General features: G+C 49.9%; 1 protein-coding gene across 5 annotated transcripts in view; it reads left to right on the top strand.

The window, feature by feature from the left end:
- TOM1L2 (target of myb1 like 2 membrane trafficking protein) overlaps positions 1 to 24,121 on the top strand; it is a 118,678-nt gene that overhangs the window by 81,770 nt on the left and 12,787 nt on the right. For 2 of the 5 annotated variants that reach the window (XM_081271199.1, XM_081271198.1), the window contains exons 5-13: positions 1,257 to 1,391; positions 2,997 to 3,155; positions 5,718 to 5,834; positions 14,842 to 14,975; positions 17,654 to 17,702; positions 18,354 to 18,477; positions 19,970 to 20,087; positions 20,957 to 21,032; positions 23,088 to 23,153. In XM_081271199.1, coding sequence (XP_081127325.1) covers positions 1,257 to 1,391; positions 2,997 to 3,155; positions 5,718 to 5,834; positions 14,842 to 14,975; positions 17,654 to 17,702; positions 18,354 to 18,477; positions 19,970 to 20,087; positions 20,957 to 21,032; positions 23,088 to 23,153 — 978 coding nt within the window. The remainder of the gene's footprint in view (positions 1 to 1,256; positions 1,392 to 2,996; positions 3,156 to 5,717; positions 5,835 to 14,841; positions 14,976 to 17,653; positions 17,703 to 18,353; positions 18,478 to 19,969; positions 20,088 to 20,956; positions 21,033 to 23,087; positions 23,154 to 24,121) is intronic. The other 3 variants (XM_081271202.1, XM_081271201.1, XM_081271200.1) reach the window with 2 other exon arrangements.

The raw sequence follows: 24,121 nt of genomic DNA, 5'->3' as shown, positions 1-24,121 counted from the left end.
AAAAAAAAAAAGAGAGAGAGAGAAAGAGAGAGAGAGAGAGAGAGAGAGAGAGAGAGAGAGAGAGAGAATATGAATCAGTTTCTGTGGCTGCCTCTGGTTTGGTTGGAATGCATTGGTGGAGGTGGGAGACAATTAAACGTCATGATGGTGACAGACTGAGCAGTGGCATGGGCACAGGAGGTACTGCCCCCTCTGGGTTCATATATGTAGTGAAAGGACACACTAGAGGTGACACTTATACTTCAGTTTTGTGGTTTTTTTAAATGATGTGTGTGTGTGTGTATCTATTGTTGTTGTTATTTATTTATTTGTTTATGTGGTGATGGGGATTGAACCCAGGGCCTCATGAATGCTAGGCAAGTGCTTTACCACTTAGCTGTCTCCCCAGCTCTACATTGCAGTTTTTTAATACATTCTGTAACTTCCAAAGAACAAGGGTGTGTGTATGTGTATTTTTAACTATTAAGAGTTTTACAAGTCAACAGAAGTGGTGCTCAATTTAAATTTCTGCTCTTCCCTCTCTGTTGTGTTTGCATTTAAGGGAGTGTAGTGGTCATGCTTTCCATTAGGTTTTTCTGTTTGGCCAGGTGTATGTTGAGATCATCGGAGTGCAACATCAAGAAAGAAGCACGGCCTGGGAGCAGGATTCTGGGGGTGAACCTTGGCCATTGGCCCACAGTCCGGCTCCTAATGTGCTCTTGCGCCCTTGGGGTAGAGTCATCTCACCTGCCAACAACAGGTCTGGGCTTGGTGAGCGAGCTCAGTGTCAGTGGTTGCTGATTTATTGAGGAAACCTAGATTGAGCCTGAATTTCCCATCGCACATCAATTTCTCCTTTCCTTTCTGCTCAATTTGCCTCCGGTTCCCACTTCCACTGGTGAGGGTGGGTGTTCTACTCAGAGGCATCAAGGCGAGCCTTCTGTTCCCTTTAGCTAAACAGCCCCAGCAATTGATTTCCTTGCCATTAGGAAAATGCCTGCATTTTAAGATGCACCACGGTACATGGGTGTTATTTCTCTGCCTCCTCTCCAAGGAAATACATGCTGAAGTAAGTTTTGTGGTTTTGTGCACACCCAGTAGCACTGCTGAAAGCCAGGCTCTCGCCAGCCTTGTCGTGGCAGCAATTGCAGGAAGAGAGGAGCAGAATAGGTTTTGCCAGTGCACTTGGCATTGCAGAGGGCTGGCGCTGACTTTCCAGCACTGTGACAGGCCTGGCTAAGAACCATTTCCTAACAGGCCGTGCTCTCTCCTCCTAGGCGTGGGCTGATGCCTTTCGGAGCAGTCCTGACCTCACCGGTGTTGTGCACATCTATGAGGAGCTGAAGAGGAAGGGGGTCGAATTTCCCATGGCAGACTTGGATGCGCTGTCTCCCATCCATACACCCCAGCGGGTAAGCTTCCAGCTGGCATTTTCTAGAAAGATGGACTGTAGAACAGGGGAGCCAAGCCGCTGCCACCACCCTTCTGCCACTGCCTTTGAATTATTCAGCTTGTCATCATGCTTTCTTAAAGCTCCAGGGCATTTCTTTTTAATAACAAGGGGAATGCAGAAGTGAGACAGCTGGTTGACTGGTGATTAAGTGGCAGCAGTGTCCCCCCCTGGTTTTCACACTGACTGTGGAGGAATATAATAGAGGGATCAGTTCAGGCGTTTTCATGGAAATGGCTGCTTGGGCGGAGCCATCCTGTGAGGGTCATTAGCACCTGCTCTGCCAAGGCCTGTAGAAGGTGTTATGGGAATCTGTCCTCTTTCCTGTCAGGACCAGAGCACCTCAGAGTGGTACAGCAGGGTGACTTTACTCTTACTCCAGCAAAGAGCAGTGTTTACTTTTTTCAACTGTGTAAATCAAATGTTTTATTTTCCTTTTTTTTTTTTTTTTTTTTGATATGGTGCTAGCAGTTGAACCCAGGGCGTCATGCATGCTAAGCACACTCTCTACACTGAGCTATACCCCCCCAGCCCAATTAGATGGATCTCAAATGTATTTTGAACTATGAGCCTTCAGCATCAGTCTAGAAATCTTTGAATTCCAGCAGCTGTGGGATGCAGAGCCCAAGAAAGGTCTGTGTCTGAGCATCCCACTGACACTCTCAGATGCCAGCAGTGGACGGGGCAGCTCTGCACTTCAGAATTAAGAGCATGCAGATGTACAACTGTAATGCCCCCCAAAAACATGGAAAGAAGTCACACATGATGCCAGTCATGGTTTCACAGGAATCTGGTCCTGTTATTGACTGGGAACCAGCTCCTAGCTCAAGGAGAGAGCCTGGAAAGCTCCAGGTCTGGAGAAGCACCAATCATAGCACATTTGGCCTTGCTGGCTCTCTTCTGCCCATGTCTTCAAGGAGGACAGTGTGCTATGTGTGTATCTCTTGTGAACATATGCACTAATGTTCACAAGGTTATTTGAGATGCCCAGGCCCTACCTCCATGGACAGAACAGTCCATCCCCACGTGCTTTGAGGGAAGGCACAAGGCATTATTCTCATTATGATCCCTCCAAACCACTTACTATGCTTAGTGGAATAAACATAACCTGCTTTATTCTTCTAATAATGACACAGAACAGTGTTGTTCCTATAATTACAAAGAACATTCGGTAAATTGCATAATTGCTATTTATATTAGTCTACTTGTAAAGGCCAAAACGTAATCTTATGGTTCCAAATAAAGATTCATGATTAGCAAAACTTAATAACAGCCCTCCTTCCACTTGGATCCCAAGGTGGTCTTAACAATGGAACTATGACCAGAATGCTCATGGAGCATTCTCCACAGCCTCTTGGAATTACACTGGTTGTCTGCCAGGGACAAGGACAGGAGACCTTGTGAGGAGTGTGGAGGGAGGAGCCACTGGTGGCTTCACTGCCCAGATGGTAAAATTGGGTGGGCTCTGTGAACTCTGATAGAAAGCACAGCCCAGGCTGGGGGAGGTGCCGGGTCTGGCCACACAGGCAGCCCAACAAAACGGAGGACTTTTTTGTTGCCATGCCAGAGTGTCCCAGAAGTAGATCCAGCCTCGACCATGCCCAGGTCCCAGTCGCAGCAGAGGACCAATGCCAGCTCCTATTCCTCGCCTCCTCCTGCTTCCTACTCCGCTCCCCAGGCCCCGGCTCTCAGTGTGACTGGTCCCATCACGGCCAATTCAGAACAGGTACTTGTGTGCTTCTGGGCCGTAAACAAGCTGATGACCCTCCTTCACCTTCCCAGCATTGAGAAGCCCACCCAGGCCAGGGAGTGCCCTGGGTGTGGGGCACAAAGATGGAAGGACCCAAGATCTGGGGGAGATGACTGGAAGACAATCATGATAGAGTGTGGTCACACCATGGTGAGGAGCAGAGCCCAGTGCTCTGGTGTACCAGGGTTGAGCAGTCCCTGGAAGAGAGCCCAGGAGCTGAGGCAGTGAGGACCCTGGAACAGGCATGGGGCTTTGTCAGGTGAGGCTCTGCTCAGGCAGTAGCATCAGTGCATGCAAGCACAAAGGATTGGGAATCATTGGGAAATGGCTGATGTGGGTGTTGGACCCAGGTAGAGGAAGAAATCGTTGCATAAAGTGAGGCCAAAAGCAGAGGAATGCAGTTGAGTTGTGCATGAACTTGTCTGTCACACAAAGAGGTTTACGTCAGTCCCATAGGAAATGTCAGCCATCAGAGGGGAAGGTGCCGATAGGGGCAGAGTCCAAAGTCAGGGAGGCCTCCAGAAGCACTCTGTTTGCTTTATCCCAAACACTGCCCCATTCCCTGGATTACTTCCTGATAAGATGATGCAGTTTTACCCCAAACCACTATTTTTAGATGCATTGTTAAGACTGGTCTTCAGATGAATCTATAGAATTTCCATTAAAATTTAAGATTTATGAGTTAAAATTTAAGAATTTCTTAAGCTTTGAAAAAATGATTTCAAATGTTTGTACTTCAGAATCCGTATTTCCTCATTGTGACATGTTGTTATTATGAAACCTCACTGAAATAGGGAGTCAGGGAATTGTGTGTAGGTGACACCAGTGTTGACATCAGTGGGGCTTTACTGCTTGTGGGCCTGGGTCACTGAGTGCCACTCCTCCTCTTTACACACATGAGGTCTTCCCTAAAATGGAAGCCCTGGGGCAGAAGGCTTTGGCTCTAAGCGCTGCCTCCAAGGGCAGAACTGTCACTGTGTGCTTTGAGGGAAGGCAGAACGTGTTTGAAGTTGGACAATCTCTGAGTCCCTTGGCTCACTGACCTTCAGTGCAGCAGGTACTGGGTCGGGCTTTCCAGTGCCAGAACAGCCAAGAGGACGGTCTGGAGAGAGAGAGAGGGCCCGGGTGCATGGCACCAGTTGCCGCCAGGGGGCATGGAAGAAAGGCAGAAGGCTGGTGCCCAGCCTGACCTAGAGACCCCAAGGCTTCAGTGTGGTCACCAGGTAGCATGCCTGGGCCTCCCTGCCCAGAAACCTCTTCATGGCCAAGGCATTGAAGCCATCCATCAGGCAAGCCAGGCAACAAGAGCCTCTCAGGACTTGGACCATCTCTCTGACGGATTGAGGTCTTCCGTCCTTGTCCCTGTGCTAAGGGTACAGAACTCAACCACCACACAGCCCTGAGAAGTTAAGGGTCTGCTGAGAGAGCCCACTTGCCCAGGAGAGGCTGAAGGAGGCTGGGAGTGGCCGTTTCCACCTCAGGGCAGGCAAGAGAGAGCAGAAAAGGGCTGACTGAGGAGAGGAGGTGTCGCTTGATCAGAGTTCCAGTGCAGATGAGCACAGGAGTAGAGCCCACATGTGGGGCAGAGAGTGTATGTGTGTGCCCATTTACTGGATGGGCAGCACAGCAACCCATGAGGTCTGGGGTTAGGCCTTTCCCTAGACTCAGAGAGTTGGGTCCTTCTCTGGGTGGTAGAGCCCTAAGCTTGCTGAATCTTTCGGAGCTCCTTCCACTGTCCTGACAGTTCTCTGTCTAGTGTGTGTTGGTCTTCCATCAGCAATAGACAGGAAATTCTTCCAGGATATCTCACTGTGGACAAGGAAGGTCCTTGTGGCTTCCACAGATGCCTCGAAGGGGTTTAGAGAAACTCATGGCTGGAGACCCAGAAGAGGCGGTTTATGTGGTCTACTCTGTCTCTGCTGGAGAGCGTGAGGGGCCTCAGCCTAGGGGTGCTAATGGGTGGGAGATTTTTCAAGGTCAGGTTACCAGGTAGGGAGCTGGGTGTGGGGGAATGCCTCCTGTGATTTTTCTCTTGCTCCTCCTCTTATCATTGCCACACTAGAAAAGTGTTCTTAGCACTGGAAGGCCTCCCAGAGAATCGTAGCTTTTAGTTGATGACACTCAAGGGGCAGAGCCTGTAACCATGAGGTCCACAGAGTAGGGCACACCCAGGGTCCTATGGGGAGAGTGCTGAGACCGCAAGCTTGGTTCTTCAGTTCTTTCTGCCCCAGTGCCTGTCACTGCACACTGCTCTTCAGTTAGTGTCATGGGCAGAGAGGCACCTGTGACTGACTGTTGGTGACCAGGGCCTCTGGGACAGCCTTGCTCCCGCATTCAGTTCTTCTGAGCTGCCAAGCTGCCATCCCCTCCCAGGAAGCCAGAGGGAAAAGAGAAGGCAGATCCTAGAGCATATACTCAGAATGACGTGGGTGTCATGGTGGATGGGACCATCCCCACCCTGTGGGGCTGGCTGGTTCGGATCTTCCAAGTGCAGATCACTGACCTCCCCTTGGCGCCTTCCTCCCTGCCACACTACAGATTGCCAGGCTGCGGAGTGAGCTGGACGTTGTCCGGGGAAACACAAAAGTCATGTCGGAGATGTTAACAGAGATGGTCCCTGGGCAGGAAGATTCATCAGACCTGGAGTTGCTGCAGGTGAGGAGAACCCCGTCTTGTGGAGGTGCTGGGCTGAGCACAGGGTCACAGCCTGCCACTGCTGCACACTGTGGCAGGACCCCTCTTGGGGACATCACAACCATGAGTTTGGACAGTTTCGTAGCACTGTTGTCAGGAAGGATTAAGTCCTTGGGGGCTCATAGCCTCATGCTGTCCTAGGGACAGATAGAGACCAGTACCACTCTGTTTTTTATTTTCCTTAATTATATGTTGTCCTGATTAGAAAGTGTCAATTGTAGAGTACATGTCCATCAAATGAAAGTCAAGAACAAGATAATTTTCTTTAACCCACACATCCACAAAAACCACTGTTGACTTTTTGTTGTATTTCCTTTCAGGGTGTTTGCTGTGTTTATTTTAAATCTAGTTGAGATGATGCTATGTGTCCCAGTCTGTGTGTGCCTTTGCTGCCTTCTGTCAGATCACGGACATTGTGTAGCGGAGCCCCTTCAGCCATGACAGCACGTAGGGCCCTTCCCCCACCCCCACCCTGAGTCAGGAATTCCTGAGACTGGAGTGAACTTGAAGCTCCTGTTCTCTTCCCAGATGCTGAGGAGGCCCAGGCTCACATCATGGTTTCCAAGGAGCTGCTGTACCTGGCCTCCCAACTCTGATCACCCTTCAAAAAAATTTTTTCCAATAGTGGGGAATCAAATGCAGAGCCTCATGCATGCCAAGAAAGTGCTGTGCCACTGAGCCAAACCCCGAGCCTACACTACGAACCTCAGACATGGAAAGGGCCCTTGAGCAAGCTCGCTTGCCGTCCCATCTTTGGACTAGAAGCAGGAGCCCCTTTTGGATCTATTTCCCAGGCCAACCAGGCCCAAAGCCAGTGACTATACTAGGCTCAGATGACTCTGACATTTGTAGAAAGTGGCAGCAACACTGCCCTCAGGAGCAGTGACCGTCTAGAGAGGTGGAGAAAGGAGACTGTGAACTACAAATGCCAGGTCTTTATAGCAGGATGCAAGACATGGAAGTAGACAGGTCAGGAGCCAGCCTGACTGGGCAACCTGGTGTGAGTGGCTCTCACTGCACCTGCTGCTTCTGTTTCTGGTTGGTACTCAGTCATCAGCCTTGGCTCCTGAGTGCCACACCTCCCACCCTGCTATTGGCACACACTGACTCCCTGGGCAGCTTGACTCTCGTGGCCTTACCCTTTGGGACAGCACATGCCTGGTGGCTTAACCTTGTCCCAGGCTACTTCTTGGAGTGCCCAGTCCCCATTTCCAGACCATCAGCTCCTATGAGGGTGAGGGTAGGTGGAGCCCTGCACTGGGACCAGCTCAGAGCACAGCCCCAGGGCCACAGACAGGCAGGAGCTATAGTCCCTGCTCTGGAAGACTTCACAATAGAAGGACAGCTTTCCTCCATGTAACCTGGACACCAAGCCGCTCTTGAAGCTAAGAAGCATACCCTTGACCTAGCCCCAGTGAGGAGCTCAAGCAGCCCCTAGCTTCCAGACCTATTCCTGACACCTGACTTGTCCGGCTCAGCGGGATCAACTATCCATGTGTCACACTCCACGGGACTTGCCTCCCTTTAATGCATTGTCATTGGCCTCCATCCCCAGCCTACAGGAAGGCAGCTGCCAGGCATTACCCAGATGCACAGGAATCTGAGGGCCGTTCAGAAACCAAGAGGGCCTCTTGAGGCAGCTTTGTGCTGTGTCAGCGTCGGAATTCCTGCTGACAGGGGGGTTTGCTCTGGACAGAACTGAGCTCCTGGCAGCAGGCGGTGTGTTGAACAAAGCCAAGATGCTTCCAGACAGCCAGAGCAGACCCAGACAGCAGGAATACTCCGTGTGTGTGTGTGTGCGTGCACTCATGTGCACGTGCGTGCTTGTATATGTGTGTGCATGCATGCTTGTATGTGTGTGTGCGTGTGTCTGTGTGTGTGTGTGTCTGTGTGGTTTTTGTTGTTGTTGTTGTTTTTTAAACAAGCCCTTCAGCCAAGACAAACAGAACCTAATCTCCTGGCATCAGCTCACAGTTTTCAAAAATAGGTTGCTTCCCATGATGTTTTCTTTCCCTCTGTTTTGTTCCAACTCTGAGCCTCCCAGCCCTCACTGCTGTCGTATAAATCAAACAGAAAAAGGCCAATTCTGGGGGCCTGTGGGAGGCTGTCCTTTCGGCATGGGAGATGTGAGAGTGGGCAGGATCGTGTGAACATACTCAGTGCTCCTGGCTGGTGGCCACGTGCCTGACATCCTCCCTCTTCTTCCCTGGCTGTCAGAAGCCAGCAGGCAGGAGCTCCCAAGGGTCGGTGCAGCACGGAACAGTGAGCCTTCCACATGGGAAAATGCCACAGTCTGCTCGGAAAGCCCTGGGATCAGAATCTGTCCCAGACCCCTCAGTCAAGCTGGAGGACATCCAAAGTGCTCAGAGCAGCCGCAGCCAGAGCTCAGAGTGCTGGCCAGGGCCATGGAAATAAACACATTTGTCACCAGCCCTGATCTCCCCACCAACAGAAGCTGCTCCTGATTCAAGTGTAAATTGATGGGAAGAGAGGTCATCGGGAGGGTCAGCCCTGGGGTGCTCTGGTGTGGCCAATCGTAATTGTGGGCAGGTTATATCCTGATTTTTCCTGTGCCTGGCACAGTTCTCTGGCGTACCCCCCTACAGCCCAGCAAGAACAGCAGGGAAGCTGGTGAGCAATTTGCCTGAGGACTCGTGGGCAGGTGGCTGGTATCTAAAGAAAGGCTGAGTCCACTCTGGACCCCTGTTTGGTCAGCTTAGCATGAACCCGAGAAAAAGGGAAGCAGGATGCCTGGAGTGAACACAACAACGCCTTTCAGGCCGGTTGTTGACCCCTCTACTCCTTGAGCTGAGAGAGACCTTCTGGGCTGTTAGTCCAACTCCACACTTGTGCTCAGGCTTCCTCTCCAGCATTTGTCCTAGTGCCTGCTGTTTGGGTTTCCCCCCCACACACACATCCCTAATTACAGGCTGTTCCCACAGACCCTGAAAGCACTTTATTTTTAGATAGAGGTCTTGGTTAGACTTTGGAAATAGCACAAGGTGGAGAGAACATTGTTTACAGATCACTGGGTGCACATCCTCATCTTCCCACTGATGAGCCAAGTGATACCAGGCAAGTCACCAGCCCTCTCTCCATCTGCTTCTCCCTTGGTGGCCTGAAGTGATTGCATTTACTTACCATGCAGGTGTGTGGCACTGGGCTGGGCTCAGGCAAGTCCTCCACAGGTTGTCACTTCTATGACCATTGTTAGAAAGCTCTTCTGCTTTCTCGAGCTCAAATCTGTTTTTCTGAGGCTTCGACCCTGGTCTGTCCTAGACAACAGAACAAAATGAATTCCTTTCTACATGGTGGATCCTTGAGTATTACAAGATTGCCATGGGCCCTGCCCACTGCCCAGTCTCTGCTAGGAACAGGTGTGGCTCTTGATAGCTCACCTTATAGATGAGCAGGCAACTCATCAATGTCACAAGTCAGAAATTGTCAAAAGGAGAACTTCCATCATATAAAACCCTTCCCAATCTCCGTGTGGGGCTGTTGAGCCACATCCTCTTAATCCTGTGTGTGGACCCTTGAGTGTAGGCCCAAAATGTGAAACAGCATCTGTCCCTGCTAAAGCACATCCCTTTATCTGGAGCTGAGTGCCACTTCCTGGGATCTCGAAAGATCCGATTCTATCATCTGGTGCCCTCTCCCTCTTAATTTAGGCTTTTGAGCTTTGCCTTCAATTAATAATAACTTTTAATTCATCCAATGGTGTAAAAAAAATGGACGTTCTTCAATGGCCATTCATCAGACAACAAAAGAAGCTGTCTCCAAATTTGTTCCTTTAAGTAGCAGATGGTATATCTCTCCTTGCTTCTTGCATCTGATTTCAACAAAGAACAGCCAAAACCATTTTCTCTAGAGAAATCTGGTGTATTCTACATGTTGTGCTTCATTATTTCCCCTTTCTTGTTAACATACTTTTTTCTCCCTCCCAGTGCCCTTGCAGCAACAGAACAGGCTTTTAGGATCTTCTTCCATGCTTCTGGGAACTGGGAGAGGGTCCAGAGGAAACAACAAGGAAGATTAAAAGACTTTTGTGAGGTGGGGCTGAGACTGTCCCTTGAAGAAAAGAAAAAGACCTGAGATTAATTAATTCAACAGAAAAGGGAGGATATTTAATAAGGTCTTCTGATAGATGGAATACTTTTGCCTAAGTGACCAGCTGTCCTCCCTCTCTGTTGAGAACCAGAAATAGGAAGCTGAAGCTGTAATCTGTGACACTGGGGGGATTCCTGTCCAGCTTTCCAGCTCCTGTGTAGTTGAAAGGGTGTCCTGGGCATGCTATGAGCTCTTGGATACCTTAGACCAAGAAGAAGTCACTCTGTCTGGTGCTTTAGAGGTGGAGGGAGACGGGGAAGTCTGAAACTGAGCCTGCCATAGGGCTGGCTTGGATGACACTGGGGAGGCCATGTGGGTGGCCATCTGGTGTGGTGGTGACAGAAAATCTTTTTTTAAGTACTGGGCATGAACTCAGGGGCACTATACCACTGAGCTACACCCCCACACCCCTGACCTTTTTCTGTTTTCTATTTTCATTAGGGTCTTGCTAAATTGCCGAGGTTAACCTTGAATTTGCATCCTCCTGCCTCATCTTCCCCTAGTAGCTGATATTACAGTTGTGCACCACGGTGCCCAGCTTTTCTTCCTTTCTGAAACAGTAACTTAAATGCTTTAAAGCCAAGAATGGTAACTTTCTCTGTACAGAGACCCCTAGAGACCCTGTGGGCCTATCTCTGGGTGAAAGGCTGGGAAAAGCCACTGGGATGCCCCTCTAGGACGGAAGCCTGTGAGGCTCTGCCAGAGGGGTGAGGACCATCTCTGCTGCCACCCCGCAGGAAGTAGTGGGGACAGGGCAGCAAAAGTGAGGCTATAGTAGATGTTTCTGGCACTTAGCATCCATGAAATCTCTACAGTCTATACCTTTGGGTCTCATTCTTCCTCCAAGCTGAGGTCATAAAGTTAGTGCCTCAGTAATCCTCTAGCACTTTCCAAACAGTATTTGAAAGTAATGGAACCCTTTCCTCCACAAATAAAATTCTACAGGGAATGACAATGTTTAAAATACATAAAAGCAGAGTTGCCCTGGCTGCCCTAGGGCAATGCAGTGACATTCTGTGGCACTTCCCCCTTGTTACACATGTATGCAGCCCCCTTATTTTATGCAGGGAGAGCATCAGGGCCGTGGATTGCTTATCCACTCATGGCCACTTGCTGCCTGCTGCTTGGTCTCAGTACCCAGCTGGAACGCTGTGGGAGAGAGAGAGAGAGATGAGCCCTTGTCTTCTCTCATTCAGCTCTCTTGGTGCTTGAGGGTTTGTAGTCACATTTTAGAGACATTCCCTGAAGCTTGCTCAAGAGTCTGGTTTGGCATCTCTCTGAATCCAGGGGAACACCTCAGGCCTGCTCTTGTCCCGAGACTCCCACAGTTCAGGGTAGTGGTAGGGCTGGTTATCACGTGGAGGCTGGAGGCTCTCCCAGAAGAGCTCTGATGTCGTCTGGCTTGGCAGCTGAAGTTAAGGTGTGTTTACAGTGCTGTGAGAAAATGATGAGAATCAGTGGCTGGGGGTCCCGGAAAATTCTGAGTGGACAGGGAGATGGATAAATGGGAGACACGTGGCACAGGTGACACTGTAAAACATTGAGGGTAGACTACGAGTGGTAGTATGTTTACTTTGCTGTATGTTTGAAGTTTTGAATGATGAGATACTGGGGTGGGGAAACACCCTAAGGTCTTGAAGGATGAGTGGAAGTGATGGAAAAGAAAGTAAGAGATATTACAAGCAGCAGGCTGACTTCTCAGCAGCCCCTGAGCTGCATGGTGAGTGCCTGAGGCCACCTTCTGTCTTGGAAAGTCTAAGGGGTTAGAGGTATGTTGGGGCTGGTTTCTGATACCCCAAGCTTCTGGAGAACCTTAAAGCTATTTCCCATAATGTTCTTCCCAACACTTCTCTGACTTGTAGGTCTTGTGCCTTATAGTGACAAGTGACGGGCTTTCTTCCTTCCCCTGCCCCAACCAAGTGTAGCCAGGGCTTGTTGCTTTACCCAGGCACCAGACAGGGGCCTGAGCTTACGTGGTAGGGTCTGCCTTCACTGGTAGACTCCTAGGAATGATTGCCTAAGGCAGGAGTCTTGGGAAAGCCAACACTGGGAGTCTGTTTAGAGAAAAATCTGAAAAGATTCAGATACTGGCTTTCTTTCCCCAGTGACCAAGAGAGTCTGACAGCACCATTCTGGCTGAGGGTAGAACCAAGACAAATGGCAACATTGCCCTGGTCAGAGAGTCAGGGCTCAGCAAGGTGACCAGATCCAGGGTTGAGGAATCTCCAAGGAAGCTTGTTATCAATGTGAAACCAAACTCATGAGCACCCAGCTACACATATCCAGGTTCTTTCTGCCTTGAAAAATATGACTGTATTCAGGTGATGCTGGGTCGATCCACGTGGTCAGGTCTTGTTCCCCAGCTGTCCCCATTCTTATGAAAGGAGCCCTGGGACTGAGCACCAGAAGGAGAGAAAGACAAAGCAACCCCTTAAGGTCCCCCCTGTTCCTACCTGAAGGCCAGGCCCAGCGTAGGCGTTGTAGCAGTGAAGTCAGAAATGCTGTCTGAGGGCTGGGGGTATAGCTCAGTTGGCAGAGTGCTTGCCTCACACGCACAAGGCCTTGGATTCAATCCCCAGCACCACAAACAAAAAAAAAAAAAAAAAGAAAAAAGAAAGAAATGTTGCCCGATACCATGGACTGCATGTGGACTGCGTGTGGGCTGAGGGGATGTGGCCGGCCTGCCTGCCTGCCTGCCTGCCTTCCTGGGAGATAGGAAGAATGACATGGAGTCTTGGTCTAGAGTGGGAGGCTGACTAGAACCCAGCAGTGGCAACCCTGAGGCAGGCGCTGTGTTGCCAGGTCCTGGGGAGCCTGCAGAAGAACTGCCTGGGATTCCCTACTTTGCTCATTTGACCACCTCAGTGACCCAATCCAGCGGATGCCCCTTGGACGTCTTCACTGTGCGCGACTCAGTGCTCAGCTTAAGGACATCCACGGGTGAATATATGACAGCATCCCACTCAAGAAGGTCATGATCTGGTAGGAAGGAGCCCTGGCCCAGGCAGCCAGATGGTGTGACGAAAGCAGGAGCTAAGCAGAGATTGCTTTTGCCTGCTGCAAATGGATCAGTTACTTCTGCCAGACATGTTTTCAAACTGAGGTAATTCTGAGACTGAGCTGCAGGAAGGGAAACTCTACCACGCGGCCTGCGCAGTGGTTTCATTAATGAGGTTCTAGGCATAAAGTTAGTTAGAAGAGATCGAAATAAAACACACAAACCAGTTACCTTATTTATATTGCTAGGTCCGAGAAGGCTCACCTCCCTGGTTCCCGCCTCCAGCCGCCCAGCAGGGCAGCGAGGATTACTCTGGGCTAGCAGGAGAGAGAGAGAGCGAACACGCCTGGAAGTAGCCTTTTATTTGGGGAACAAGAGATTCAGGGGAGAATTCCATCCAATGAAGGTTGAGGGGGGCTGCACTCCAAGGTCAGGGTCAGTGATTGGGTCTCCGGGGTCAGTGGTCACGCACACCCCCACACGGATGGGCTCTCTCATCAGGAAAGGGTCGGGAAAGCTTCGACACAGCCAGAGCGCCTCAGGCCCTTAATGGGAGTCACCCAATCACGTGTCAGAATGGCTCCCCACAGGAGACTTCATTCCTTAACTCACTGACTCATCAGCTGCCTGCAGCGTCCAGGTAGGTGAGGACGGCATCCAGGCCCTCCCTTCACCCTGTTGGGATTTGGAGCTTTGTCCACAGGCAGCTCATGTAGTCAGGGAAGTTGAGGAGCCAGCCCGACAGGCTTGGCACTGGTCTCATCTGTAGCGTCCTCAGTCTGGCATACAAGAGGGCAGGGGCCTGGAAGGTATTTGAGGGGGCTCCACAAGCAAGGTTAAATGAGAGTGTTAGTAAGGTGGCTGTTCTGGGGCAGGGAAGGCTCACAGAAGCCAGGCCATAAAGTACAAGGCTCTGTCCTCAGGGGACATTGCTTCCAAGGGTTGAGAGGCTCCTGTGGTGACTGGTGGTGTGTGATTATCATCTTTGGCCTATGGGAGTTAGTGGAGCTTCCAAGACCTCTACACAGTGACAGTCGTGCCACCACACAGCACCTATACGGTCATAAAATATACTTACGCCATTGCTGGTAGTATGAATAAACTGATGTCATCTTTTTTGGAGAGCCTCTGACTATTACCAGTCAGTATTCTAAAAGACCATATGTACTACTTCATTCAAAAATTCCCCTCCTGAGGACCTCTGCCTGTGGAAGTGCAGTAAGTGTGTGAACATGTATGTGTGCAAGTATTCACTGCTACATTATTTGGGTTAGCCAAACAAAGAGAGAACACACACAAGTCACATGCCCAACATGGCAGAATGATAAGCTACATTACGGTGCACACACAAAGGATTGAGTCATTCTGTACCCAATGATGAGGGAAGTGGGTCTGAAATATTTTGTTGAAGGGAAAAAGCAAGCCACAAAGAATCACATTTTTCAAGCACATATGATTGTGTGTGTGTGTGTGTGTGTGTGTGTGTGTGTGTGTTCCTTCATTGCTGGGGATAGAACCCAGGGCCTTGTTCATGTTAGGCAAGCACTGTACCACTGAGCTACAACCTCAGTCCCTAAGAATTGCATTTTTATATTTTAAAAATGATGTACTCATATTCACACAACGACTGTCTGTACATGTGGACACTTGTTCATCCACTGGAAAAGCACCCATTTCCTGGGGTGGGAGGGGCAGACGATGAGGAGGGAGCTTTTTCCTTTGCATTCTGCACACGTCTGGTTTTATGAACAAGCATGTACTCCTTCTGTGACTTTTAAGAATCAGTACAAATCTTTTCAAAGGCAATAGAACGTGACAAAAAGCGTTCCCAGCAGGCTCTGCAGAGGTGCCTGTGTTCCCTAGGAGCTGAACAGGACCTGCCGGGCCATGCAGCACCGCATCGTGGAGCTCATCTCCCGCGTGTCCAATGAGGAAGTCACCGAGGAATTGCTGCATGTCAATGATGACCTCAATAATGTCTTCCTCCGCTATGAGAGGTGGGAGCCAGAGTCCTTTTTGTGTTTTTTTTTTTTCTCTTGAAAAGATTGTTGCCATAACAGAGGGATATCTTTGATAAACAAAGGGGAGAGAGACATACACAGACAGAGAGATTAGAGTTGGAAAATACTCATCAGAGATGCTAATTTGTTCCCCTGGATGACAGAAAAAATGCTTCTTGTTCTCCTGGGAACAAGCAGCAGGAAGTTGACGTGCAGAATTCACTGTGCCCTTTATAAGCCTCGGGCTGCTCTTGCCTCCCCGCATGACCTGCCTCAGGGAGGACCAGGACTGGGGGGTCTGGGCCTGGAGTTTCTGCACCTGCTCCTTTGATGATCCTTTGAGTTTGAAAAGGATTAAAGGGGAAAAAAAAAACTCTGCTAAGAAAAAGGATTTCCTCTTTCCCATCTTGTAAAAAGAAAAAGAGCTTTCTTTTTGTAAATGTCAGCGTGTCTAGGTGTCTAGAGTGTTCCGGAGAAGCAGGCAGGGTTTAAGTGCCAGATTGCTGCTGCTGCTGCTGCTGCTGCTTAAGAAAACACACGCATTCTTTTCAGTTCTTTCTGCAGCCAAATCACTTTTAGGCTTCAAGTAACAAACTTGAAAATTCCTTTCCTTTTCCAAAGACTTCCTCAGGACAAGGTCCAAAACATATTTGGACTGGTTTCAAGTAGGAGGTGCAGTTCTCATCTCTACATCATGATGGATGCACCTTGGGCTCTCCTGAATGAGCCAGTGGAGGACCAGAAAGGACCTCCGTCAGGCCAGCCTTCTCCCATTAAAGATCAGGCTCAAGAAGGCAGAGCAGGGCTGGGGTTGTGGCTCAGCGGTAGAATGCTTGCCTAGCATGTGTGAGGCACTGGGTTCGATCCCCGGCACCACATAAAAATAAATAAATTATTAAAGTTACGTCCATCTAAAACTAAAAAAATATTTTTAAAATTAAATAAATAAATAAATAAATAAAAGAAGCAGGACAGTAGCATGAGTTCCCTGGAGACTTGTTCTGGCCCTTCTGTCCACCAGCTGATCATGGCTTACTATGTGGACTGGTCAGGAGGACAAATGGATCTGGTACCCATTGGGGTCAGGGGAACAAATATTGCATTTGCATTACCTCTAGGGGCTCAGAGGGTGATGTGGTGGTTGTCACATTCTTGGGTTTCTTCAACTTCTGATGGTGGCAATAAGGATAGATGTTCCTGTGCCCATCTAAAAGGTGAAGACTCCTCTGCAGTAGGATTGTGTGGCCACCCAACAGCCCCCTTGTCTACCAATCAAAGAATAGGAGCAGATCCAAGGCACCCTCACTTTTACCCTGAACCCCCCTTGTCTTGCCACATGGTCTCAGTTTCCCTATGCTAAATGAGCTTGATTTTTTTTTTAAGAAATTTGTTCGGGGTTTTTTTTTTTTTTGGTTTTTATTTTATTTTATTTAGTTGTAGATGGACATAATACCTTTTTATTTATTTTTATGTGGTGCCAGGGATCACACCCAGTGCCTCACACATGCTAGGCAAGCACTCTACCACTGAGCCACAACCTGAGCTTGGGTTTTGACCTGTTTGAGTCATTTAAACTCTAGGTAGAATAGAATAACCGGAACTGGTGTGGGCCTTGTCATCTACACCAGTCCCAGTGTTGCAGAGGACTCGGAGGTGCTACCTCAGGCCACTGGCCCTGAGATGCCATCATGGTTAGACTGTAGGTCCCTTGAAGAGAGTGTGAGAAAGATAATACCCCATGATTAAGAGTGTTTCAGATATATTAATATCTCTGTTCTCCTTATAGAACTCTACTAGAAAAAAAATTTTTTTTTTCTTAAATCTGCAGTTGATACACACGGCCCAGCCAGATCATTTTCCTGGGAATTCCTTGTCACCAAGTACTGACCTACCAAGTTGGCAGCAAACATGAAGCAGTGTAGCTCCCTAAATCCCAGTTTCTCAAGTCCCATCTGTAGAAAGTCTCTGGGCTACCTCTTTGCCCACGGTGTTAGGAGCTTTTAAATATGGTGTTGAACAGGACCTATTGTCCCCCCCACACATATACACACATCCCAGCTGCTCTTGCAGTCCCACCTGGTACGAAGATGACTTGGGTGTGGCAGAAGGGAAATGTTCTGCAGTTGCCCACAGGCAAGCCCCATCTGTGGCCATCTGCTGATGGTGCAGAAGAGACTGGCCCTGGAAAGGCCAGCCCACCCTGCCCTCCTGGCACTCTGGGTGGTTGGCCTAAACCTCCCTACAGCTTCTGGCAAGCCCTTTCACCAGGCCTTGGCTATGGCCCTGTGCCCATGCCTCACTACCTCCCTTCTCCAGAGATGGAGGTGAGGGTAACTGAGCCTCAGGAGCAGGAGTAGAGAGGGGTCTGCACTTAGGGCCTGGCTCTGTAGATGGGCATGCGGCATGATGCCTCTAGGGAAAGTGGTTGACCCCAGGGGCCAGAATCAGGGAACCTGTGGGAGAGGCAGAGAGGTTCATCCTCCTGGGAGGTAGGAGCTCCACACAGAGGAAGGTGTATATGTGGAGTCTACTCTGCTGTCCCCAAATGGGACTGGCTGGTCCCCTCCCTGGAGCCTCATCCTCTGCTGAGTACCCAGCACTCTTCACAGGACCATGAGCATGGCAGGCCACACATGGCCCTTCCTTCCTTACTTCTCCTTTCCCTTCCTTGTTAGGTTCCAGCGATACAGGTCGGGCCGATCAGTTCAGAATGCCAGCAATGGAGTAAGTGTGCCTTTAGACGTGCCTGTACTCGTGAGGCTGTCCCCCTCACACAGACCTGTCCCAGTTGGGCCTGGCTTCTAGGTTTTCTAACTAGGAATAAAATGTCTGCTTGATGGCAGATGGAGCAGGGATGGAAGGCACCCTCGAGGAGAGGGTGGCAAGAAAGCCCACGTCCAGAGCTCCCAGGACAGTCACCATCCTGCGACTCAGTACTGCCTCCTTCTAGTTGGGGAACAGGGGAGGCCAGTGTGGGGCTCACTGACAGCCTGGGCCCACTGTGATTCTGAAGGTGGGTGAGGGGAGCCACCTTCCTCCTGTGGTAAAAACATGGGTCCTGGGTTTTTTTTTTTTTTTCTTCCCCCGGTACTGGGGATTGAGCCCAGGGGCAGTTTACCGCTAAGCTCCATCCCCAGTGTTTTGTTTTGTTTTAATTTTTTTTTTTAATTTTTACTTTGAGACACAGTCTCACCCAGTTGCTTAGGGCCTTGCTTAGTTGCTGAGGCTGGCCTTGACCTTATGATCCTCCTGCCTCAGCTTCCTGTGCCACTGGGTTTACAGGCCTGTACCACTGCATCCAGCTAGGTCCTGGCTTTTACCTTGGCGCTCAGCCCAGGGAATGGATCCTCACCGCCAACCTCAATGTCCCAACAGGTGCTGAACGAAGTAACTGAAGATAACTTGATAGACCTGGGCCCTGGCTCTCCTGCTGTGGTGAGCCCAGTGGTGGGGAGCACGGCACCCCCATCTTCCCTCTCCTCCCAGCTCGCAGGCTTGGGTGAGTGTTTCACAGCCGTGTAAAGAGGCTGCCTACAGCCATTTGGCCTCCTTTACAAGCTATGTCTTTCTCTTTGTTGGAAGGCCAGAAGAGAACCTTTTGAAGAATCCAGAAAGATGTATTTCTGAGTCCTAGCCAAAGTGTACCCCTTTCAATTTATAACTTCTTTTCCTAAATTTGAAGTTTAAACCTGTGTTGGAAAGCAAAGTTGAGGAACTTCTACGCTTCAGCATAACTAGGCCAAGGCCGGCAAATTGGTTTCAGTTCATTGACGGCTTGGAACACAGGTTTAATACTAGAGCCACTTCAGGGCCTAAGAGACAGACGGCTGACTGACTGACTGACGATGTCTGCAGGGGGCTGAGAAGTAGGAGGTGGTGGTGGCACTGCCACATTTGCTCTCCTTGAGCTATACATTAGATGAAAGGGTTCTGTTTTCTAAAACTTGCTAGAAACTCCCCTCTTTTCCATAGTAAATGTGTGTATATAACTCTAGATGCTTTGTTTATACTAGATGATACCAATTTATAACAAAGTTATAATATTGACATAATTAATAAGCATAACACTCAAAATTCTTCTACCTTGCTTTTCTGTTTTCTTTTATGGGGAATATTTCTCTACCTTCAATTCATTTCAATTGAATTAAACTTATTTAATGGCCTATCACTTGCAGCAGGTCTAGCGTCTCGATATTTCTGTATGTGTAGCCATTCCAATATTTTCTGTATCTGTCTCTATTGTAACAGGTATCTCTGCCTTCAGTCTGTCCAACTATAGTCACCAGATTTAATACCTAACATTCAAAATGGATTCTGCTGCCTCCCTTCTTAAAAAGTGTCCATCATTTCCCCAATCACCCTTTACTGGGCATTTGAGGCTTGTTCTGCCCATCTCTCACCTGTCCCCCAGCCTCCTCCTCTACCCCTCTTTCCCATGAGTGCAGACACTTCACAGAGTCTCACCTTCTCCTCCTTCTCCTCCTTCTTCCCCTACCGCAGCCCTGCTCATCCTCTAAGACCCATCCTTACGTTGGTTTTGAGTGCCTTTCACTATCTCAAACCGAGCACTTGGGCTCTCTGTCCCTTTCCCATCTACTGGTTGAGCTTCTCAAGGCCAGGACCAAGTCAGGTCCTATTAGGTCCCCTTGAGATCTGGCTCTCGACCTGTGGGGACCTAAGAAGTACCTGCCAAATGAGTAACTAGTCCAGATCCCTATTGAATAAATAAGGAGCGCCCTGAGAAGGGCGCTAGCTGGGTCACTTCAGTCTCGCCACCAGCAGTCTCCCTGCTGTTCATGACACCTCCTTCCTCCTTGAGCAGCCTGGGTGTAAGTGCAGCCCTCGATCCTCCTGCACATGACTTACTGGCAGTGCTAAGAACAGTCCCATCCCCCACAAACCCTTCTCCTGGCCCTCTGGCTTTGAGGCCCCCTCAGGTCCACAGTCCACATGCTGTTCTCATCTGCCTCTTGTTTGTTTTGTTGTCATAGACTTGGGGACAGAGAGCGTCAGTGGCACCCTCAGTTCACTCCAGCAGTGTAACCCTCGTGACGGCTTTGACATGTTTGCCCAGACTAGAGGGAACTCCTTGGCGGAGCAACGCAAGACGTACGTGGGGCCCCTTCCAGTGGCTCTCCAAAGATGTTAGGGGGTGAGGGGGAGCTGACCCAGGCCTGATCACAGGCCAACACAAAGAAGCCTTTTGTGTACCAGATTCGAGACTGCCAGGAACTTTAAAATATGGCCGTGGGGACTTGGCATTCACCGCAGATACTGGTGAATGCCAGCACCCCCCACTCTCTCCGGCCCTTGGGGTTGACTGTAGTGTCATTTCTCCTGTCAGTCACAGAAGTCGACTCTTCTTTCTTGTAGACACCCTCTCCCCCAGCTGTCTCAAGAGAAGCCTGGACACAGGAGGGGATAGCCAGGCCAGGACCAAAACGGTTCCTAGCAGGGAGGTTTAACTGCCTAAAAAAAGCCATCAGGGCAGAGGCTTCTCCGACAGCAGCTCTGGCAAGATGAGCCATATGGAATTGGGGGAGTTGGTTCCAAAATAGACAACCCCCTGCATCTCAAGGAGGCAGGGAACATGCTTTGAGCCTTCTTTTTAGCTTAAAGGCAGACTGCTGCTTATAAAATAAGAGCTAATATTGCTTTGTCTCTACCTAGCCCCTCCTGAGGAGTTTTAGAGCACTCTGACATCCTGCCACTGAGCTTCAGAGAGGCCCCAGTGTTGTTATTCAGGAGAAGGATGTTGAAGTGCACAGTCTTCCAGGTCCCAGAGGAGTTTATGAGCTCACGCTGGAGCAAGCTTGCTCACTCCAGCTGCAGGGAGTCGGACATGAACCCTCAACCTCTGCCCAAAGCCAGGGTCATACCTGAGGAAGGTGCTGTGAGATGGAAAGTGATTGAAGATCACCGCCCTGCCCCCACGACTCCTGGGGGAACTCACTGTGCCTGTGCTACTTCATCCCCAGGGTCACCTATGAGGATCCCCAGGCTGTCGGAGGACTCGCTTCTGCACTAGACAGTCGGAAACAGAGCTCAGAAGTGGTAGGTCTTCAACTCTGTTTCTCTGTCCAGCCTTCTAGAGAGAAAGTTGACATTTTGGTAAAGCTGGATGATCAATTCAGCAGAAATTGGCTTGTGTAAATAGCAGGGACGCACTGGGGGAGAGACCCAAGGAACCTGTGTGCCACCAGGCAGTGCCTCATTAGTGTTTCCTCGCCCTGTGAAGTGACACTCCCATTATACTCATGATACTGAAGAGGAAACAGGCCCAGGGAGGTGGGAGATGAGCCAAAGGACACCCAGAGTGAGGGCTGCACATAGCCATCCCCATCCTAGGAATGTCCGACTCCAGAGCCCGTTCCTCCTACTGAGGTGACCCAAATGCTTGGAGTACAGGCCTCTCCCTGCGTGTCATGGTTCCTGGGATGGGAGATGTGCTGCCAAAATAACGGCCCTTTCGTGGAAGGTAAATACTAATCTAGGCCACCCCTCTGGTGACCACTGGTAGCTACCCTAGACAAGCAGTGCTAGCTCTGGGGAAAGCATTTGAGGTTCAGGAATTAAATGGAGAACTGGAGAGTCAGGAATGTTTGGGAGGGTTTCCCGGAAAGCTCTGGGTTTGGGAGGAGCAGAGCCAGAGACAGCGGAGGCACTTTGAAGTGCAGCATGACATTTGCATGAGCCCTGTAAGATTTCAGATTACTGAAGGGGAAAGGATTTATGTCTAATGCTTCTCCAGAGATTTTTCTCTTTTGAGCCTGGCTAAGAAATGTGTGTGAATGCATGCCATTTACAGGGAGAGGAAGGAGGAGGGCTCTTGGGACATCTGCCTGTAACAGCTGGAACTCCTGTCAGGGTCCCCAACTGAGCTAAAAGGGGGCAGTGCCCACTCATCCACTGGACAGCAAGGTTTGCAAAAGGCTCTTTGCTTCTCAAGTGCCAGTTCTTAGCCTCCTGCAACCCCTGTCCAAATGGGCCCAGTCAGGCAGCATGGCAGCCGCCTGGCATCTATATTTGTCCCTTAGGGGAAGGGATTCCTCCCAGCTGGTCCAGCCAACTTTATCTGAAGACATGTGTCCCTCTGCACTGGCCACAAGGGGGCGCAGAAGAGCCAGTTGGTTGCCTCAGATTCTCAACACCCTTCCCTCTCACAGAAGCCACCCAACCCTTAAAATACCCGAATCCAGGCAGTAGTGGTGGTTCTTTCTCAGTTCCCCTCACATCCTCCTAACCTAATCCAGGCAGGGCACTAGAGAACCAGGCTGGAGGCCTTTTGTCATCCTTCCTGGGTGTGTGTGTGGGTGCCTCCCTGTCTGACCATGCCTGTTTCCTCAGCTCTAGTTCCAGGGCCTGCCCAGTCCATGCCAGCAAGCGTCCTGCACACCCCTGCTTTTAGCAGTTCCCTGAGCCTGAGTCTGAGTCCAGAAGATGGGGGCGACTCCCCACCCTCTTGCCCTTCACCCTCTGGGGGTGCGGGGCTTGGACCGACTCCCTGTTTTCAAAGGTCTTGATGACTCATGCCTTTTCCACGTGGTGGTAGGCAGACTGCCTTTCATGCTTGCTGCTCACTGGGGCAAGGCTCAGCCTCAGTGACAGGGCAGCAGAGCACATGTTGGCACTGTGTACACACATCACCGCAGGCTACCTTGTCCCATCCTAGGCCATGCTGCCTTAGAAATAAAAACTGGGCCAAGGGAGAAATGCAGAACACGATGAAGGTGGGAAGAATGTTGTGCAGCCATGCCACCATAAGTAAGACCCCATCATTCAGTGTCTCCCTTTAAATGTTTTTATCATTTAAAAAAGGCGGTAGGGCTCACAGGGATTTTCCAAGTGCCCAGGAGTAGTTGGCATGAGTATTTGTAATCCTGTTGGGATTCATGGCTACTAAACTTTTCTTTTCTCTTCCAGGCAGGTAAGAGGGACATGCCAGAGATGGGGATTGGGGGTATCAGGTCATATTTCCTTATGTGACAATCAAGTCTGAGCAGTGACTTTCCTGTTTCCATAATATGTACTGTGACTTCTTTATCTGACTTCTTTATCATGGGGCTTGCCGTGACTTTTCTTTCTGGGACTTTTCTGTCCTCGGCCCAGCAGAGAGGGAAAGGTGGGGACTCTGACCTGGAGCCCATAGACAGCTGGCTCATGACCCAAGGAATGGTGAGGAGCCACAACTGAGCCGAGTCCGCTGTCCACCCCAGCCCTTTACCTGTGTAACAGTCGATGCCTTCCTCTTGCCACCTGCAGGCCCCTTGTGATCCAACAGGACAAGGCCATGCTCGCTCCTTCAGACAGGGGTGCCAAATTTCCCCTCCTGTCTTTGTCTAATCTCCTTAGACCACAGACCTCCAGTCCCAGAAGTACCTTCTCTGGTTCTCTGCTGAGGCCCATGTCCCTGGGCCTTCTGGGTCTGTGACAGTAGCAGGAGTGAGGGGAGGGCTTTTCCTTCCTTTGTCTCTGGAGCTCTTGGCAGTATTCATTTTTCCAAGATGAGCACAAGTCACCGTGGCCTTTGCTTAGGAGGAGCTGGTTCTGAAGGAGCAGACCTGATGCATCTGGCCTTTCAGAGAAGGCCCTGCTAGAGTCTAGTGCCTGGAAATCTGGCAGGCCTAGATTTGGTGGACTTGTATGATATAGTTATTTATGTCCTCCAAGTTTCCCTAAAGAACTTGAGACCTCTCACAGAAATGCACCCAGTAGGAACAGAGTGAAAAGAAAATAAAGTTATGGGGAGCTTACTATAAAAACAGTTAGGCTGGGTACAGTGGCACATGCCTGTAATCTCAGCAACTCAGGAGGCTGAGGCAGGAGGATAATAAGTTCAAGGCCATCCTCAGCATCTTAGTGAGGCTCATCTCAAAATAAAAAATGAAAAGTGCTGGGAATGAAGCTCAGTGGTAGAGTGCCCCTGCGTTCAATCTCCAGTACAAAAAAAAAATTAAAAAATAAATAAACACCGGTCTCATGTAGTAAGAGCTTTTCTGGTGCATGGAGAGAGGGTGACCTCATTTTAGGCCACTTGCCTCAGTGTGACCATTTCACTTCCAATATAGTGGCCAAAGCTCTGGGTCCATGTGGTGGGGCCAGAGGAGAGAAGGTAGAGAAGAAAAGCTGGTTGGCGTGGGGAA

This window comes from Spermophilus citellus (genome assembly GCF_964194105.1).
Source record: "Spermophilus citellus genome assembly, chromosome: 17".
Lineage (NCBI taxonomy): Eukaryota > Metazoa > Chordata > Mammalia > Rodentia > Sciuridae > Spermophilus > Spermophilus citellus.
Note: the sequence above shows the minus strand (reverse complement) of the source record. Positions and strands in the feature narration are given on the sequence as shown.